The 19,971-nt window shown below is 50.8% G+C and overlaps 1 protein-coding gene across 2 annotated transcripts in view; it reads left to right on the top strand.

The window, feature by feature from the left end:
* Positions 1-13,286: 13,286 nt before the first annotated feature.
* The window catches only part of TBX15 (T-box transcription factor 15), a 112,219-nt gene continuing 105,534 nt past the window's right edge, over positions 13,287-19,971 (top strand). Inside the window, exon 1 of one of the 2 annotated variants that reach the window (XM_053592749.1) lies at positions 13,287-14,015. In XM_053592749.1, the coding sequence (XP_053448724.1) occupies positions 13,811-14,015 (205 nt within the window). In that variant the 5' untranslated portion in view covers positions 13,287-13,810. Of the gene's footprint in view, positions 14,016-17,955; positions 17,976-19,971 lie in introns of those variants that run through there. The other variant, XM_053592751.1, reaches the window with a different exon arrangement.

The following is a 19,971-nucleotide window of genomic DNA, read 5'->3' as shown; positions in this document are numbered from 1 at the left end:
CCTCCTCAGAACAGAATCAGCCTGCTGCAGCAAACAGTCGAAAGACCCTTCTCTTTCCCATTCCCCTCCATTCTTCCTTTCCTCATCTGCTACCTTGCCTGTCATTCTCCCCCTAGCATTTGGGAGTACCCAGAGGTCCATGAGGACTCAGTCCCCAGAGCACAGGAGGAGGAACAGAAAAGGGATACTTTTTTAAGCTCCACTTAAAGCCCACCCTGGAATGTTTCAGACTCCATCTTCAGCCCACCTCCTCCCCACAGGCACAACATCCCTTCCTGAGTAAGACGGAACAGTGCTCAGGACTTAGTGGAGGGGAGTCTAACTTGTTTTTAACTAGGCTACAAAAATGTCAAACCTTGCCTTTGGAGCAGCTCCGTGGTGAGTACCTTCTCCCCTCCCCAGTATACTCCCTGTTGTCTCCAGGAAGCTGCAGCTAACAGGCTAGACCCAAAGCACAGTTCTCCGAGTGACACCTTTGATTTGGAGTAATAAACCTGTGAGCCTCAGTTTCCCCACCTGCCTGCCTCTCCCTTATCAGAGGTTAAGGCCCAGAGAGGCTTTACAATTTGCTAGCACTTTACTGTTTATAAAGAATGAGAGTGGTGACAACCCCAAGGCGTCTAGTGCAGGGACCTCTACAGCCTGCAGCCTGCTGCCTTCTTGATGTTCTCCAGGGGCTACTTTCTGAGTTGCCTTTTTAAAAATGAAACCAAACCCCAACTCAACAGTGTTGAATCAGCTGCTCACTCTACCTGGCCTGCCCCAATGTGATCTACAGCCATGATTGCTAACGGGCACCTAGGGACAAATTAAGGAATTGAAAATGCTGAGCTTGAGAAGTTGAATTCCTTACACTGTTTGGAGTTGTTAATCACCCAGCAGAAACGGCAAGCAGGGAAAAGTAGCTGGAGGGATGGGAAGAGAGTGTAGGTCTGTGCCCTGGTGTTAGCTGGACTCACGTGGCAGGACTCAAACGTAGATGTGCCAGGTTAGATGTCCTCTGAATAAGCGCCAGGTATACTGCTATAGGCAGGGCCCAGGGATCAGGAGGCTGCCCCATTACTCCAAGTTTACAAATGAGAAATGTGGTCCAGGTAATTAAGAGATTTCTGCAAGGTGACCTCCTCTCCTCCTAGTGAGTCAGGTCCACACCCACACACACTGTTTCCTAAAAGTAGGTGGCTGGTTTCTCACCCAAGATGGTGAGAAGAATAAAGAATCGTCTTGGGAATCTACTCCCAAAGCGCTGCAGGAAATCACATACCAGGAAATATGGAACCCCTGAGATTGGCAGACAGAAACTCAAATCTGTGTGTGTGTGTGTGTGTGTGTGTGTGAGTGATTTCAGGAAGGAGGAAGCTTCACCGTAGATCACCCTATTTGGTAGGGGATCCTGAAAAATCCAACCTCCTTAAAATGCTAGGAAACCTGGCCTTTGGGTAGGGTAGTCTGGCAAGGGTCTTCCAGGTCAGATGGCTTTCTGAGGAGCCCAACGCTGCCTAACTCTGGCTTCTTGCCCATTCGGAACCGAGAGGCCAGGCCTGAACCTACCTCCTTCCCAGGGCCTCCACCAGGTGGTCTCTTCCAGACTGAGGCTGGGGAGGCCTAAGTCCTTGTCATCTTCCCTTTTAGCCTTGCCCTGACAGTGGAGAGCTGCTGGTCACACTTCCCACCTCTCAGCAAGTAGGCAGGCTCTGGGGTACAGAGCTGCACCCAAGCCCCACCACCGGCCCTCTTTTCAGCCCTTCTACAGTTGTAGAAACAATTTGTTTAGGGAAGCTCCTCAGACAATGGAAAGTTTCCTGGACTTTGCCTTTAGGAGGCGGGGCTGGGACTAGCTGACTGCAGTTTCTCCAGCCCTACTCCCCTCTCCCCTGCCCCCTCAAGCCACCCGGCCAGAGCCCAGGCAGCCTGCCTTTTCCTGCCTGTCAGCTGGACGACCTGCAGCTGACACACCTGTCACCTCTGCACCTACCTGGCTGAGGTGAGATGCCCGGCCCACATCGCGGGGAGGGCGATGGGCACAGCCAGGGCCCGCCACTAAGTTGCTGGGGCTGCACTGGGGTCGATGACCCCGAATGACGGGCGGGAAAAGGGAGTGAGAGGGGCAGAATCACCCCTGGAGGAGCGGGAAGAACAAGAATTTTTAGGTGACCCGGGTAAAGATTTCTAGCTTTGCCGCTCATGAACTAGGGGCAATCAACCAAGTTGTAGGGACTTTGATTTTCTCATAGAAAAGGGAATATTAACACTATGTTGTCCCCTCCTTCCCATTGGAGTGTCAGCTCTCTGGTTGGAGGTGCAGTCTGGTGGGCAGCTGTGGAAACGCTGAATTCAGAGCAGAAAAGAGTGGGAGCTCTCTCAGCCAGTTACCCATCTTGCCTTAGTAGGAAAATCTGAAATTTAGAACAGAAGTAGTGACGAAGGGACAATTCGGATCAAGTGCAATTGCGCTGACATTGTGCACTTGGTCTTCCCAGGTAGGATGCAGTGCCCCCGGCTCGCCCCACGGGGCAGAGGAGCTGGGGGAGACGCAGCGGGCCACCTGCATACCTTGTTCCAGGTTCCGCTGAATAGAGAAAGAGCCCTTGGCCACTTGGCTCCAAGATAATCTCCTGGCTAAAACCTAGCGGCGGCCTTCCCCACCCAGATACTCAGCCCACCCTCAGTTCAGCTTCTTCAGCAGCAAAACCCGCCAGGCCCTGCAAACTTGCTGCGCTTCTCTTGTGGCTTCCGGCGTGGGCGCCCGGGCCGCCCTTCCGAGCCCTTTGCGCGGCCGGCGCCTACTCGCTCTTCCTTTAAGGAAAGCGCAGGGGACGTGTCTACCAGGACTGCGTGGTTGTCCAGTTGGCTGGGTCACATAGAGAAGAGTCTTCACCAAGAGACTCTTCACCATCGAGAAGAGTCGCACTAACCTTCTGCCTGGAAAACCTGGGATTGACCTGTGGCCCCCTCCCCCCAAATCCGAGCCCACATCTCCCCAGTTCTTGAGCCCAGGGAAAACTGATGAGGAGCCTCCACCAGCGAGAAGAATAGGTTCAGGACCACTTTGTGGCTTCCTCCAGGTTTATTCCGGTATTTGGTGACTGGATCAACAGTCCGGATCCGGAACCCCCTCCTCATTCTTAACCCCCACCCCCACCCTGCGCGCTCTGGGCCAGTCCGGGTCTCGGCAGGAGCCATGGGGCTCCTGTCAGCCAAGGCTAGGTTTCCGGGCGCAAAATCTACACCCTTTCCTGTGCGCACCCAGAGAAGTTGGAGGGGCGGGGAAAGAATTTAAAATACAATGGCCAAAATTCCCTGTTGAGATCTCTTTGAAGTTGGGCAACTAGGACTGCCCCACTCTCCCTCCCCCTCTCCTGTCCCACTACTCCAGATGCACCAGAAAACGGCGCTTTGATCTTACAAAGCAGCAATTTATATTTCTGTAATTTTTTTTCTGTAAAAAGATAATTGGACCAGGGAGAAAATAATGTAATTCCGCGGGTGCAGGGGCCGAGAAGAGGCTTTCTAGGCCGGGCTCAGGGCACCAGGCACATCTGCGCGCCCGTCTGTGCAGCATTTCTCTTCCCCAGGGCTTTCGCCGCTGCTTCTCCTCTCCGGCAGACCAGTTGGCATGATTCACCCCAGAAGGAAACTGGGTTTTATTTGCCTTTGACCAAGAGATGCTTGGGAGACAGATGCATGAGGAACAGCTAAGGCTGGGGTTCCAGTGTGGAGAGGTGAATTGGAAGAGTGGGGAGAAGGCACTCGGAGAAAAATGCTTTTCCGAGAACTTAAAGCCCACCATCCTCTTCTCCATGGTGAAGGAGTGGGGACAGCTGTAGACTTCTTGGGTGGAGGGGCCAAATCAGTCAGTCACCTGCCTTCTGGCCAGCCCAAGCGTGGGCATCTATTTACTGAAGGAAGTCAGACATGCAACTTTCCCCGGCACTTTGCCTAATAACCTCAAATTGAATTAAGAATTGGAAAATATTAAACTGTGGTAAAGCACCAAACACCTCTGGCTTTCAACCAATTCCTCCCACCCTCACATACACAGTCCCTTGTTTTTTCTTTTTTTTCTGCTTAGGCAAACTGGGCCAAACTTCACTGCCCTGGCTTGCTTCCAAGTCTGCCACTCCCTGGAGCCCTCTGCACCTTAGTCCTTTCTCCCCGCAACTGTATTCTCTTTCTGTAACTGGGGTCTTTTTTCTTTCCTCTCTCGCTGCCCCTGAGGACTCTCTCTAAAACACAATGGTGTTTGAGGAAGGGGTGTAGAAAGACACATTCCAGGTCTCCTAGTCCTCCACCCTTACCCCCCAAACCTGATAATGCAGAGTTGCTTAGGGACAGTGAGTCCAGATGAGGGACTCTGATTTTGTGCTCCAGGCAGGGGTCTCAGTTGTGGCAGGCACCTGTAGTCCCAGATACTCAGGAGGCAGTTCTTGCCTCTTTACTTCTATTTTTCTTTCCCTTTGTTTCTTTTTTCCTTTTTTTCTCTCCTCCCTGCCCCCAGCTTCCTCTGGGGTCTTTTTTTCTTAAATTATTTCCCTCCATTCTGTCTTGCTTCTCATTTACTTTCTCAGTCTCTCTCAGACCTAAAAGGCCATAATCTATGTTCCTCGGGCTCCAAAGAGCCTGCTAGGTGACCTGCCCACCTGCATCCAGATAGGGCCCTCAGTGGGTGCTGTGGGAACTTGAAAGTGAGAAGCTTCCATCAGAGATGTTAATGTGGCCAGGGCTGCCTGAGGTCCCGAGGCACAGGTGAGAACTTCACTGGTCCGCCCTGCATATACCTTTCCTCTGCTTTGCCACTGATGTTCCTCTCCACCTCTCCACCCATAAGACACATGTTAGATGGGCTTCCAGTACATGTAAACATTTAGAAAAAAAAAAAAACTGTTGGGTAGATAAGAGATAGGAGTCCCAGGCTGGCAGGAGGGCTGATGCAGTCAGCAGGTTGAGCAAAACAAATGCAACTGTACCTGGGGGGTGGGTAGGGGAAGGTCCTGTATGGCCAGACCTGTGCTGTGCCATTACTGGGGAGGACATGGGGAGATGGTGAGCAGCAGGAAGTTCACTCATGCCTGGGGCAACACCAGCATCAAGGACACCCAGACAACACCACTGTTACCCCATGTGAGTTTTTCTTTTTTTCTTTTCTTTTCTTTTTTTTTTTTTTTTTAAGAGACAGAGTCTCACTTTGTTGTCCTTGTTAGAGTGTCATAGCGTCACAGCTCACAGCAACTTCTAGCTCTTGGGCTTAGGCGATTCTCTTGCCTCAGCCTCCTGAGTAGCTGGGACTACAGGTGCCAGCCACAACACCTGGTTATTTTTTTGTTGCAGTTTGGCTGGGTTCGAACCCACCACCCTCAGTATATGGGGCCGGCACTGAGCCACAGGAGCTGCCCTGGATATGAGTTTTTCAATGTGGCATTTTGTAAATAGAGTTGGCGAGTGAGGCTGGACTTGCCACCAGGGAGAGAGAAAAAGTAGTCCAAGAGAGAGAGAGAAAAAAAGTAGTCCAAGAGAGAGGGAGAGAGAAAAAGTAGTCCAAGAAGAGAGGCTGCCAACATTCCATGCAGAGACCCAAAATAAGGAAAAAGGGAAAATAAAGAGTGAAGGTCTTCTTTTCTTTTCTTTGCCGCCGCCGCCTCCTCCTCCTTCTCCTCCTTCTCCTCCTCCTCCTTCTCCTCCTCCTTCTTCTTCTTCTTTTTGAGACAGAGTCTCACTTTGTTGCCCTTGGTAGAGTGCTATGCTGTCATAGCTCACAGCAACTTCAAACTCTTGGGCTCAAATGATCCTCTTGCCTCAGCCTCCTGGGACTACAGGTGCCTGCCACAGGCCTGGCTATTTTTAGAGATGGGATCTCACTCTTACTCAGACTCATCTTGAACTCCTGAGCTCAGGCGATCTGCCCATATCAGCCTCCCAAAAGGGAGGGTCTTCTTGACTTTGATCCTCTTCCCATATGAATTAAGAATTGTGGCTCTATAGCCAGACTACCTGCACTAAAAGCTGTGAGAGCTTTGCCAAACAAAGCTCCTTTATACTTCAGTTTTCTCATGTGTAAAATGGGGCTAGTAATACTGGTTCTTGGCTCATAGAAGATGAAGTGGGTAGAGTGAGTTAGTCCTTGTAAAACACTCAGGCACAGAATAAAAAGCTCAGTGAATATTAACTCTTCATGATTGAAGCAGACTAGAAAGGAGACACAGAATGAGAATTTGTGGGAAGAGAGGAAGGGTGCCTTTCCTGGATGGAAGGACCTCAGTGTAGCTTTGCCTTCTGCTGTTTTCTAAGTTGGGTCAGAAGTTCTCATTATCAGTGGTGAAGGCGGTCAAGGACAGAAGTGTTGGGTGTTAGTGTAGTTCCCACCCACCATTGCGTTCTCCCCCTCAGAGCCCTCAAAGTTTGTAGGCCCTTAATGTTGAAGACACCATTGATTATTAGGAGAACACAGACTCACAGATTGCTCCGTTCTGCAAACACCTTCCTTTGCCTGGATTTCTTGGCTATCCTATGAAGTCCTTGGAAAGTATGTGAATTAAGTACTGGTATTTTTCTTGGTTAGAAATAGACAACTTTCCTTACTCCTGGCTTTCTGGGACACTTGGCTGTGGATGAGAGTGCAATGCTTCTTGCAGCTGACCATGAGAAGGGACTGCATGGCCCCCAATTTTTCACCAGCTGTGGGCCAAGGGACTCTGGCAATATCTGCCTCTCCATAGACACACACCTGTGTATCTCTGGTCTGAAAGAACGTTTAGGTTCTAAAACAACATTTTAAAATGGTAGTTATCAATCTGTATCTATCAATCTACCTTAATTACTCCAAAGGCTCATTTGTCCAGGAACAACTGTGCTCCTGGTGTTGGTGATCTCTGGTGTCGCCAGGTATTCTGTGCATGTCACCCAAGAGTTCTGGATTCCTTTGATTTGGTTTTGGTTTGAAGAAGTAACCCATGAATTATGGGCCCCCAAATCTCCCCTGACCTAGCTCATACCCTCACCTGACTGTCTGAGCAGAGGCAAGTACCAGTCTGGCTAGCCCAGCTCTTTGACCTTGGTAGGCGACAGGCTAATTCCCCAGCCATATCTTGAGTTGCATGGTTGGTCCAGTACGAAGATTTGTTTTCTACTCACCTTGAATGATAGTTCATTCTCCATCGGTGTTGAGGGAAGACTGACGATAAAGAGGCTGTAAAAATTCTCATGTGAGCCTTTGCAGGTGAGGGTTCAGGGCTGGATAGGCTCCTATAGTTCCACTGAAGCCACTTTGCACCTAGTGGCTGTTTTATTAGTGACAAATGAAATCCAGCTACCTCTGGCAAAAAAGTCATCATCGCATCAAGGCCCTAGTGCCTCAGATCAGTTGTCTTTACTGCTGGTCCTCTTGCCCCTATGTATTTCTCTCTTCCTTGCCTCTCTTCTACCGACCCCTGCTTCCTCTGCCTTGCAGGAACTGGAGTGTTCCCTTTATGTCCCTGGACTGTCACTGAGTTAGAATGAAGGACCTGGTGCAGTCTTTCCCCCATAAGCTTTAAAGAATTCTTCTCAGTGGAAAAACCAAAGGAAAAACTCTTTGCTTAGCCAAGCACCTGCACGCTCAGCAGGAAGGGAAAATGGAATCACATACAGGGGTGAACTTGGAAGAGCTAAGGTCCTGACACCAGAAAGCACCCCAAAGAATTCTCTGCCTGGGACTGGTTCCTGTGATTTCCCTTTCTAGTCTCAAGTCTACTGATTTTTGAAGGCCAAAGGGACTGCACGGGATTAAAAACAAAACAAGACAAGACAAAGCCCTGCTTCTCTCACTTGAGCCCACCATTTCTTGAGGCTGGTTCTGCTACTCCCAGATGGGGACCCGGGGGCTTTGGAAAAAGCCCTGATCCTCTGGGCCGGTTGTCCTCCTCCCCCCCACCCATGGCTCTGCCAAGGAGAGTGGCTTGGAGGCTGATGCTCCTTTATCCTTCCCTTCTTGTGTTGCCTCAGAGACTCTGACCAAGCTGGGAGGAGGTTACAGGACAGCCATATGGATTGAACTTCAAGAAGCCAGGGAGCTGTGGATCGGGGCCAAGACATGCCGCAGGCAGAATATGTGTAGATTTCTGTAGACTTTGGGGGCGACTAAGGGTGTGGCCTACATGTTTCCCATATGCCTGTGTGTGACGCTGTGTTTTTTTATTCTAGAAAGGTACACGAGTACACCCATGCAGGGGTATAAAGTGTATCCATCGTGAGTGTGTTGCTGGATATACACGTGGCGTTGTGTAGTCGCACGAGACATGCACGGCCCATGTACATACTTACAAGTTTCCTGTACAAGTATATGGTAGCTGCTGATGTACCCATGTTTATTTCGAGGTGTGCACTGGTGACCTCAGAACTTGCCGGCTTTGGATAGATTGGGTTCTGTGGGGCAGCCCAGCAACTGTGAGTTGAGAACCCAGAATATCATCTTCCAGCCCTCCCAAGAAAAGCTAAGGAGAGAGGCTGGAGAGCCTTCCAGGAAGCCCCTTGGTGTGCAACCCAGTCCCGCCTTTGGGTTGCGCGGTGGAGTCCAGAAGGAGGCTCCATGCTCGCGCTCGAGGGCTCAGCTCAGGCTCAAAGCCTCTCGGATCCTGCGAAGGCTGGCAGGGCCGAGTGGCGCCCGGAGCGGCGGGCGCACACTGCGGCCCAAGGTCAGGCTGCCGCGCTGCGCGAAAGGCCGGGGGAAAGAGGAGCTCGGCCTGGGGGAACAGGATTTCCTCGCCTCCTGGGCGCGGCCGCACCGGTCTTGGACTCACAAGGCCTTCTTTGTGGAGGCGCCCTGCTCCTGCGCAGACCGAAGTCGGCAAACAATAGCGCAATGTTGCCGCCCGCCGCCCGACTCTGTCGGCCACACCGCGGCGGCCGAAGGCGAGGAAACCGGGTGGCGCTTTTTTATAGTCCCGAATATAAAATCGGGACTTTCCCCCCTTTCGCTCGCCTCTTGCCCCAATGCCGATAGAAAGCAGATAAATTTATGAAGGGCAAACTAAGAGAATAATTACAGGGTGAAGGCCGTTAAATTTTATTTCCAATCCCAAAGGCAAAACCTGCGATTTTATTGCAAACATCTGGAAAGACCGAGAGATGGGCACGCTGCTGGTTTAAAATAAAAATAAAAGATTTTATTTCGCAAAAACAAAAAAACATCATTTAACACATTCTCCCCCCACCCCCCACAGACTTTTATTTTTATAAAGCATGAGAAGGGTGGTTGAATAGTCAACGACCTAGGACGGTTCCGCAGCGACCTGAACCAACCTGGGCGACTAGAAACATCATCGATAGGAGTGGGCTCGCGCTGAATTGTTCTTGGGCAGGAGTTTCCAGAAATGGCCCCCCTCCCGCCACGCCCAAGTTAGTTATGCCGCCGGACCAGTTAGTTGTGCTGCCGCATTTCAAGCTCTTTTCTTGCTTTGGGGTGCCAATTTGGGAAAAGAAGTGAAAAGTGGAAACGCTGGCCTCACATTGCCGGAAGATTCAATCACAGCGATAATAAAACTTCAGGTCTGTCCAGCCTCCTACTGATATCTTGCCTGGTTTTCTTAGTTGTAAAGTATTTAAAACTCTTTAGTTCTGGGGACAGGGAAACTGAGGCATGGTCATTAATCAATCAACTTGCCTAAGATCACACAGGTTGGGGCTGAACCAGACTCGTCTCTAGGCACCGCCTCTCGACTAAGGTTTCTTCCCACACCATAGACGCCTCTTAATGTTTAATACATACCTTGATGGCCAAATTCATTATAGTGCCCTTGCCGGCCACATGTTTGGGAGCAACCTCATAGGTCTTACTGGCCAACTATTTTTAACATTGTTTTCAGTTACTCAAAACTCCAAAATCCAAGCTGCCTATTGGGTCACCTTGCAATTGAGGCATTAGCACTGGTGGTATGTAAGGCAGTGTTTGGTGTAGGGAGATGGGAGGAAAAGACAGGCATGTGGTAGATTCTGGGAATGCGTGATTGTGTTTACCACTTGTCCCCATGTTGCAAAACTCTGTTTTTCATTTGAAAAATCAAAGTATCTGGGCGTGGTCAGTTTTAGGTGAACAGTTACTCTGCTGCCCTTCTCCTCTTAATTTCCCCCCTGCCAAGCCTGGGCCTAGACCTCCACTTCCCCATAAGTCCCTGCAGGTGATGAGTGACACTGCAAGAGCACCTCTGACTTCCCAGGTACTCATCAGCCTTCTTTTTGTCTTTGGGGTCCTGCAGGGGGTAAGGTGAGGGTGGCTGTAGCTTGGTCCTTGTCAATCAGCTTTGGGACTAAAATAGACCACAGATGGACCTATCTCAGAGTGACTTACCTGTAAGATCCACCCAGGGCATAAACCTGGAGCCTGTAGCTGGGAAATTTGGGAAGTGCTTGGGAAATTAGTCTCATAAACTGGGGATCTCACTATTTTCCCTAAAGGTTGAAGGAAAGAGAAACTGGGGCAATGAGAAGAGATTTTAAAAATGCTTTCATGTAATCAGGGGGAGGAAATTTCACACCACACATCTAGATTCTTACATATAATCCCTACAACCTTCCCTTTCTCCTCACCCCTCAACTGCATATTATTACACACGTAAGCCATACTTATGAAACCATCCTGCATAATCTTTCTGCAGACCTTTCTCCCCATCAGCACAGAGTCACACACCAAGGAGTGCAAGCCTCTGGGATAAAACTTAGATTGAAACCTATAGAGTCAAATTTCACAGCCCCTCCCATTTACTTAGAGAAAACCCCTATTTTCATGACTGTTACAAACCAGCCTGTCTTCATTTGGGTCGAATGGTTTTAGTTGCCTAACTCACAATTCTGGGATATGTGTGTATGTGGCATGGGGGTGGGAGCAATCTATGGGTCCACTGAAGGGGGTGGTGGGGTGGTGTGGGAACTCTTCACAGAACTCTATGGTGGGCACATGCTTTGGGGTAGGGGTGCTGATGCACCCTGTTGAAAGCACTGCTGACTCCCCTATGTCTCTCGGACATTGTCTATGGATACATACGTTGTTCAGGCCTCTGAACCTGTAGTTAGGCATGGAAAACCCAAAAGTCCTTTTTTTTTTTTTTTTTTTTAGTGTTTAATGGTCTTAGGGAGAGAGAGTGGCATCTGGTGTCTCCACTCCTCAATCCAAGCAGGCCTGTGAGAGAGCTGAAGCCAAAAGGCTGACGGGAGACACAAAGGGGAGGAAGAAAGCTGGGGACATTTGGACACCCACCCTCTAACTGCTGCTACACGCGGCGGTGGGGAAACAACACCAGGGATCCACCACCAGAACTGGGATCCCAGAGTGAGTCCCTAGACCACAGGGTGCTCCCTTCCTGCCTGTGTTTCCAACTTCTTTGGTGAAGTCCAGTAGTGAACTTGCTGGTACTTGTGTGGACTGCATCTGAATGCGATGACAGTGTTGGCGTAGGTGGGATACCCTGCTCCTCTCCACCCAGACTCCCAAAGTCTGCTTGACAGAGTGGCAGGAGCTGGAGAGGGGCTAAATGTCCTAATTCCAGCTCCCTAGAGTTCTTGTGTGTGTGTGTGTGTGTGTGTGTGTGTGTGCGCGCGCGCGCGCGCGCGCGCTCCCCGGGGAACTACAAGCCTAAGAGGCAGGCTCCAGGAAGGCCCTGGAGGCCAGGCTTGGCTGAATCACACTCGTCTGGTGGTTTTTCCATTATTATTTCTGTATTTGCTGCGAAGCTAGTTTCCTCTCGTCCAGATTGGAGCAAAATTTGAGGGGGATCCAAAAGTAGCCATTTATGCTCTCCTTCAAAGAGGTCCAATGCGCGTTCAGGACTCACAGTCCTCTTCAGCGCCACAGCACTTTCAACTATCATAGCAAGGATAGATTTTCCTGGGCCCCTCGCGGGTCAGGCAGGGAAAGTGACGTTTCAGAAGCCAGGCAGACCATCTCTTCTCGCCCCAGGTGAGAGAACAAGTGAGAGCTGGTTCTCCCGGCCTCCAACACTCCCTGAGCCTCCTTGGCTTAAACTCGCGGGTTCGTACACTGCTCTGGGCCTGACTGTCGGCGGCGCGACTTGTCTGCTCGGCATTTCAGCCTGTCGCTAGCCCCCAGGACCTGGCTCTTTCTGGCTTCACTGGGCAGCCATAGTACCGTTTCGATGAGGCGGTTCAGACAGGAAGGTCAGCCTGAGTCCAGGCCGCTGTCCGCGATATCCACCGAGACGTTTTTCCAGCTTGGCAGGACAGACTTCGCGGGTCTGAGCTTGCTCCGCTGGGGACTGGGCTCTGGGTCTTCTGCCACCGGCGACCAGTGGCGTAACTTGGGAGGAGGTGTGGGAAATAAGAACCTCCAGGAGTGTTGGATTTTAAATTCCTTAGAAATCCAGAATGAACGCGCTATCCTGAAATATTAAAAAGGTGAAGGGGGTGAGGGGTGATCGGTGAGGCGGGGAGAACTGGACTCTGGAGGTGACGGGATTTGTAGGGAATTTTGAAAATTCCTAGCTGCTTTCTTCTGGCATCCCTCCTTGGTTCTCTAGAAAAAGAGCCCGGAATAGGCGAAGCGCAGCCCAGCGTTAGCGCGGCTGGGAAAGGAGGCGTTTGCAGCGTGCGGGGCCCCAGCTGGAACACTGCGCCCGCGGAGCGCGCCCCAAACCAGGCGCTCCCCAGCTAGCTCTGTAGGCTCCGGTATCTCCTCCTGCACCAGGTAGAACCGGAAGAAGGAAGCAGTGTTTGAATTTTCAGTTACAAGACCCTGGATAGGAACAGACTTTTTTGTTTCGTTTTGCTTTAAGCATAGTTGCTCCGAAAACGTTCAACAGGAACGTAAAAACTTGTGTGTCGAAATCCCTGCAGAATCAGCAGGTCTAAAAGCACCCGGGGGCAGGCGCGAGATTATCAGAATCATTGTCTGGCTTTTTTTTGGGGGGGGGGGACAGGTTAACATTTTTTGTCAGAGCTCAAAAATTCCAGATCTGCAACTAACATGACTCTGAGCTTGCAGCGCCTATGAAAGCTAGCAGATTTGTGAGGAAAACATATGGATCTGAGATTTTCAGGAGTTTGTAAAGACGATCAGAACTCGACTTTCAGCTTCCCCCCGCCCCGCCCCTGTAAACCATGGGGGACCGGGAAGCCAGGGGTTAAAGTCGGCCCAGGAGCATCCAGGGGACGCCTGGCGCTCAGCTTTGGCCGGAGCCTCAGTCTCTCCCTTCTTCTCATTGGTTCTCGCGCTCAGGGTTTCTCCTGTTCCCTCCTGCCTATTGGTTGGGGGCTGGCTTTTTCCCCCCTCAGTCTTTTTCTTCCTCCCCCCTCCCTCTCCCTCACCCCTCGGACAGGAGCGCACTGCCTGCCCCCTGTTCCTAGCGAAGGGAGGAATTTAGAGGAAAAAAAAGTTTCCCAGAAGTTTGGATCAGAGGAAGGGCAGCAATCCTAAGAGAGGAAGAGAGAGAGGGAGGAGAGAAAGGGAGAGGGAGGAGAGAGAATAATAATAATAATAATAATAATAATAATAATAATAATAAAAGATGAAGTCCAGTCGGCACAGCCTGTGAGCGCCTGCCCCGGTGGGTGGGAAGCCGGACTCGGGTGCTCATGCAGCGAGCGAGCCGCGCTGGGAGCCCTTGTTCCTAGCGGCTGGGGCAGCTCCGGGCGCCGATCCGATCCGGCGGCGGAGGGCGGGGGAGAACGCAGGGGGAGGGTGTAGAGGACCCGCGGAGCCGCCGCCTCAGCCTCGGCCGCCGCGCGGCCGCCTCTCCCGGGCTGGGCCCGGCGGGCGCTCAGAGTGTGAGGACACAGGCTGCACCCTCAGTAGCGGGGGCGAGCCGGGGCCAGGGTACGGGCGGCTAAGATGAGTGAAAGGAGAAGATCTGCAGTCGCCCTGAGCTCGCGAGCACATGCCTTCTCAGTTGAAGCCTTGATCGGCTCAAATAAAAAGCGGAAACTGAGAGACTGGGAGGAGAAGGGGCTGGACCTGTCCATGGAGGCGCTGAGCCCCGCAGGCCCGCTCGGAGACACCGAGGACGCGGCGGCACACGGCCTGGAGCCCCACCCGGGTGAGTGAGTCCGTTCAGACAGCGGGAGGCGGGCGGAGAGGGGACGCGGAGCCAACCGCCAGTCCGCGGTGAGGGGGAAGGCCCTGCCGCGGACACCCTGCCTCACTCCAACGCGGGTTTCTTTTTCTTCGCGCAAATTCCTTGAAGCCTCCCTAAATTCGCCGGAACCAACTTGGGGGGCTTGCCTGAGTCTTGCATTTTCGTTACCAAACTCCAGCCAGGAGGCCTGTTTCCTCGTATTTGGTCTGCTGGGAGCAGAGCCCAGCGTTGAGGGTGCGGGCAGTTGAAGGGCTGCAGGCCCTGGGGTAGCCGGGGCGCGGGTCGACAGCGAGGGCGAGGGCGAGAAGAGCTAGCACTGGCTTGGGAGCGTTGGGATCACCAGCGGGGCGTTCTCGGCCCAGGCCCTGTTTATATCCGTTAGCCCTCAATCTCCATCCTCGCCCTTCTCCCACCAACTTTTCAAGGGTGGGACAAAATTAAATTTCTACTCCTATGGCGCTTACGGAAACAGGAATGGGTGTTAGAGCCCTTACCCTGCACCCTGGGTCGCTCTTCGAGGCCCACAACTCGTATATGGGGGAGGGTGCGATTAATTTGTGTCTGGGATCTCTGTGTAGCCTATGTATATATTATGTGCACAGAACACCTAAAACATGGGGCGGAGGGCGATGTCTGTATTTTAAGAGAACCGTAGGAGGGGGGAATATAACTTAACCTTCTGTATTGAGTGCCAGGGTTTCAACTGCAAAAACAGCCCGGCGGAACAGCTGTTGTCACAAGAATCTTTCTTGCACTCACACAGAACGCTCTCGGAGTGGTTCGGTGGCTTCAAAAACTTTCCAGCCCAGACTTCTAAAATCATGCTGGAAGTGTTCCTGCTGACCAGCCAGGGCTGGGGAATAGACCCAGTCTGCGCCCTGGCAAGCCAGGTGGTAGCCAGCACTGGGGTGAGGCGGGCCCCGGATTCAGGAGCTTGGGGATCCCGGCCGGAAGGCTGGCCAACTCGAAGAGGGACAGCTGTCGCTTACATTTTCCCTTTAGGCAGTGACAGTTCAATTTCCATGCTCCTGAGGCTAATAATAACGCGATTAGCGGGTGACCTGCAGAGACAGAGTTTATGAATTCTCCGTGTTATTGTGGCCCGTTACGGTATTTGGGTTTAGTGCTGGGGAATTATTTTTATTAGTCGATGAAAAGAAAATTAAAAGGAGATTTATTTCGTCCTTTCTAGCCTTTTCCTGTATTTGAATGACGGTGCCGGTCCACGCGGACCCCTGCGTGGGCAATTCAGAAAGGAACGCATAGCTAATGTGTGGTTCCCTTTTCTGCCTAGAGCCTGTTTCTTTACCTCGTTTATTTGTCATAATCTTGCTTTAGTTAGAAGTTCTTGTGGTCTTCTGACAGTTTACAATTTGGGAGCTTCTTTTATTTTTCCCCAATTGTTCAAAAAACAAGATATTTGACTGTGAATGGCAAACCCTCTGTCTGCAGGAATTTTTCTCTTGGGAGGCTCCAGATTGTCTGGAGCCTGATTTTGGTTGTTTGTTCAAAAGGGCTAATATGTGGGGTCACAGTGAGGGACTCACATCGAAGTTCCTTCTTCCTGCTGTTCTCATCAGCCTGAGTTCCTTCAGCAATTGGAGAGACAAGTGAAAGGATCGGCAAAAAGAGACCATTCCAGGGCCACGAAGGTGGAGAACTGGGGCCCAGAACTCAGTTGAGTGCCTTCTGGATGGGGGTGGGTGGGACACTTAACTAGAACTAACTTTAAGTAACAGGCGCCGTTGGTCAGTTCCCATTACTTTATTTATTATTTTTTTTTAATAAAGAAAAGGCATTTGGATTAGGGAAAATGAAATACATTTCATTTTCTGGACTTTCAAGAGTCCAGAAGGAATAAGAAGCTGAAAGCTGAGAGCACTCTTGGGCCTTCTGCAAGTCGGGCTCGGGCTGGGCCTGGCTTTGCCTTGGGCCCCGGGATCCCTAAGTTGGAGCCTAAGAAGTTTTTATGATCTGGACTCTGGGGAAAGATGAGACAAGTTCTTTCAGAAAAAGAGCTCAGTGGTGTGTCAACTAAGCGGTTTCGGAGGGGAGGAGGAGGAGGGACTACAGGCTCTGCGTCCAGGCAGGCGCTGAAGGCTTAACCAGGGCTTGGAGTCCATTTCAGGGCCTTTCTTTCCTCTACTATAGCGCCTTAACAAACATCCACAGGGCCACGAAGATGTGCGCACAGTGGAGTGACACAGGCAACCCTGCTGTGCCCAAGGCAGCGTCTCTGTGCTCCTGGGCCTCACAATTCTGTTTAAACTGTCTTCTCCTTGTTAGGGCTGAGATGCCGATGCTAAGCTCTTCCACTTTTGGCAGATAATAAACCAGGAATAAGAAAAAACAAAACAAAAAATAAAAACAAAACTACCACAGGGCAGCGGAAGAATAAAACACGCACACACACTAGTGTACTGCAACCGTATTAATCATTCTTACCATCTCTCTCTCTGACTGATAACCACTGTTTTCAGCCTGCTCTACGCGAGCCTCAAAAATCTCAGGATCTTCAGACAAGGGTAAGATTTTTGTTCAACTTCTATTTAAAAAAAAAAAACGCGGCCTTTCGCTTCTTCACAGTCCATTTTTCTTTTCGCGTCTGGACAGAGCTGGCTTTAGCTGGCGCCTGAGCACCACAGCCTGGGGCGCCAACCTGCCTGCGTAGTAGGGACCAGCCTGGCCTAAACGGTGGAGGCGCTCACACCTCAGAGGACACAGTATGTATTTAAAAATTTTTCACCGAGCTTGTCTGGTGGACCTACCCAAATCCCAAGGCCCATCGGCAGTTGAGCAAAATCCTGTAAGTTGCCCCTCTGTCATACCACTATGGCACACTCGCCATCTTTTGGAGAAACTTCTAGGACTCACCCGCCACAGGTGGAGAAGGTCTTGACTCGTCTCAGAGGAGCCTGATTCTCAAGCCTGCCTACCCTCGTCTTCTCCAAGAGCAACACAAGAACTTTTACGCAAGGATGGGCCGGAACAGCTGCTGTGGCTACGGCCATGCAGGTATATTTCAGGCGAATGGCAGCCGGATCTGCTCTCGGACCCCAGCTGGGGCTCCACCCGTCTTCCCCTGGCGGACTTAGGTCTTTCCCGCCAAAATCCTCCGCAGAGTGCGGCCGAGGCCGAGTCTCCTGCAGAGCGAAATAATTCAAACCTTCTGCGGAGATATTTCCTCCTCCTCCAGAGGCTATGGTCCTGGGCCTGAGACACGCGGTACAGACACTTCACTCCCAAGGCCTAGGGAGGTGGCGGCCCGTGCGGGGGGGACACATACAGCCGGGCACACCCAACATGCGGGTGTGCGTGTACAGATCGACCGTGAACAAGTGCAACCCACTAGGCTCTCTCGAACACGAACGCACCCGGCCGCACAATCCCTAGTGCAATTAGGAAAAACCTGAGCAGAAACTACGGCTGCCCCAGGGCACTTTCGAGTTACTGAGATCAACTGGTCACAAGAATTAATCTGCCGGTTTATGGTTTGTTAGCTCAAAGTAAAACTCCGCGATTTTAATCCTGACATCACCTCTCTGCCCACCCCCAACCCCCATAGGCAAACCGGGTGAAAGGAGGAAATGACTCTTCACTGACGTTTAAGTAACGGATAAAAAGTGATGAGTTTGAAGCCAGTGGGGAGAATGTACTTTCTCGGGGTCACAAGACCTGACTTAGAACGTAGGGACCCCGTGTGTGGCCGGGAGTGAGAGGCCCGCCCGAGGATCTGCCTTGGGTGAGGTCCGGGACAGGGAAGCCTGGTTCCCCAGTGCTGCCTGCGCCCCTGCTTTGGTGCTGGGCTCGAAGGCACTTGGCCCTGGCGCTCGCCATCGAGTAAAGCGTGGGGCCTGGTGAACTTACACAAGGCTCTTGCCGGTCAGGTCAAAACGGTCTTCCACGAAGCCCACCCCTTGGGTAAGTGACCTTACGTGAAGGGGAACCGAAGGGGGAGATAAAGTCTGAATTTGTCCTTGGCCAGGGAGGATGATTGTTCGCTCGGGAATGACTGCCCAGGGCATTTTTCCTGCGCTGGTGGAACTAGACCAGATCCCTACTGGATGCGTGGGGCTGGGGGAGCTCACTGCGATGGCTCTGAGGCAGGGGCGTGAGTTACGAAGACAGTCTGTGTTTAACTGGCCCTGGCACGATGACACAACAGAAGCCAGTAGGAAAAGAGAAGTAATTCTAACCTGCTCCAACCTAAAGGAATAACAGCACATGGCTCAAGGGCGGTAGGGAGGACCGAGAATGAGGAAAAGTGGAAGGTGCGGAGTGTGGGCTGCGATTTGGAGGAAGGGGAAGGGGGCAGTGATTTGCGCCTCCGCAGGCCCCCCTCTTCCTTCACTCTGCACTTTAGAAGCCAGTAGTGACAGGTCTAGGAATCACCAGAGGACATGTGGGTGGTGGCGGAAGGAGTCTCTCCCTTCGCTGCTGGAAGGTGCTGGCCTGCCCTTCATCCGCCCTTGCACGCATCGCTGCAGCTAAGCCCCGCGTCCCGCGAGCACGAACCTAGGGGAGCGAAGGCTTTCCCAGACAGCTGGGCGCACATACCCAACGCCTCATACCCGGCTCTGCCAATTCCGAATTCGGGTCACCCAACCAGCGATATTTCTTATTGAACACTACATTTGAATTCTGCGCTGGCCACTTTGGATTTCCTAACTGTATAGGTGAAATACCCAGAAAAAAAAATTTCATGGGACAACATTCATGATGGGAGAAAAAGGAGGATTGCATTTCTTAAGGTGGAGTTTGGACTGAAATTACAGTGACACAAATCTGCTGCCCTTTTCCTGACAACCGCCTCCCCATATCAATTACTTCAAATGGTATAAACATCTTTTAATTATGAAAGGAAATTAGTTTAAAATATCTTTAATATACATTGCATGTGAGGACCAGGCGAAGAGGATCATGAATTGCCAAAGGACTAAAGCTGAAAACATTGGGTATTGGCGGTTTGAACTCCCCATTTATCTGTATCATTTCCTTTGCATGTGTAAACATGAGTTTAATGCAAGCAAGTCCTTCCTTATTAATCCTTCATACTGGGCCACAAGGAGAAAGGGACAAATACGTTTTGGCTCAGATCTAAACATTGTGTTCATCCAAGCCTCTTCTAGGGCATTCATTGCTATTATTAAAGAGAGCAACATTTCTGATTCATCATAATAATTCCATTGCCAAAAAATAATGTTTAATAAGATGAGGGGACTGTTTTGAGATTCTGATTATGGACTCTGATAGAACTTTATTTCTCACACTTGGGAGAAAAGCAGTTATTTCTTAAACCTGTGAGTTCCTTCACCACAGAAGGAACTGCAGATTAAAACAAACAAACTCGAGGGATAAAGGGCAGATTGGCATGTTAGCTTCTTTTCTCCTTTCTGGAAATGGAGAAATCCACTCCATGACTATTCTGAAAGTGTAGCTGGTTTTTGCTTTTTTACTCTTAAAAGACAAAGTTATTCAACAGGAAAGAATATTTAAGTGATTTTCCCATCTGAGGTTTATATTTTGACCTTTTGGGATACTTTTCACAAAAGGGAAAAGTGAGAAACTGGTGGGATGTGGAATGTCTTTTCCTTCTCTTTCTCATCTGTGTGGTTTATTTTTGCTTTGCTTTTTCTGGTTTTCAGCAAGCCTGGAAATTTATATGTGCATGACTGAGATACTCAGGGGTCTGCACTGGGAACAGCAATTAGCAAATTTATAAATCAGGGTCTGTTTACACTTCTTTGGGGGAAAGGATAATCATTAGTTAATTTAAGTGAGGCCCTTTCTCTAAGTGTCAGGGGTGGAAAATGAGACTTGGTAGGGAGGACCTGCTGTGAAATGGAAAAAGGTGTGGAATTCAAGCAACTGGTGTGACCAGTCAACGTTTATTTTATGCCATTAACGGCTTCAATTT

Source organism: Nycticebus coucang, chromosome 5 (genome assembly GCF_027406575.1).
Source record: "Nycticebus coucang isolate mNycCou1 chromosome 5, mNycCou1.pri, whole genome shotgun sequence".
Taxonomy (NCBI): domain Eukaryota; kingdom Metazoa; phylum Chordata; class Mammalia; order Primates; family Lorisidae; genus Nycticebus; species Nycticebus coucang.
Note: the sequence above shows the minus strand (reverse complement) of the source record. Positions and strands in the feature narration are given on the sequence as shown.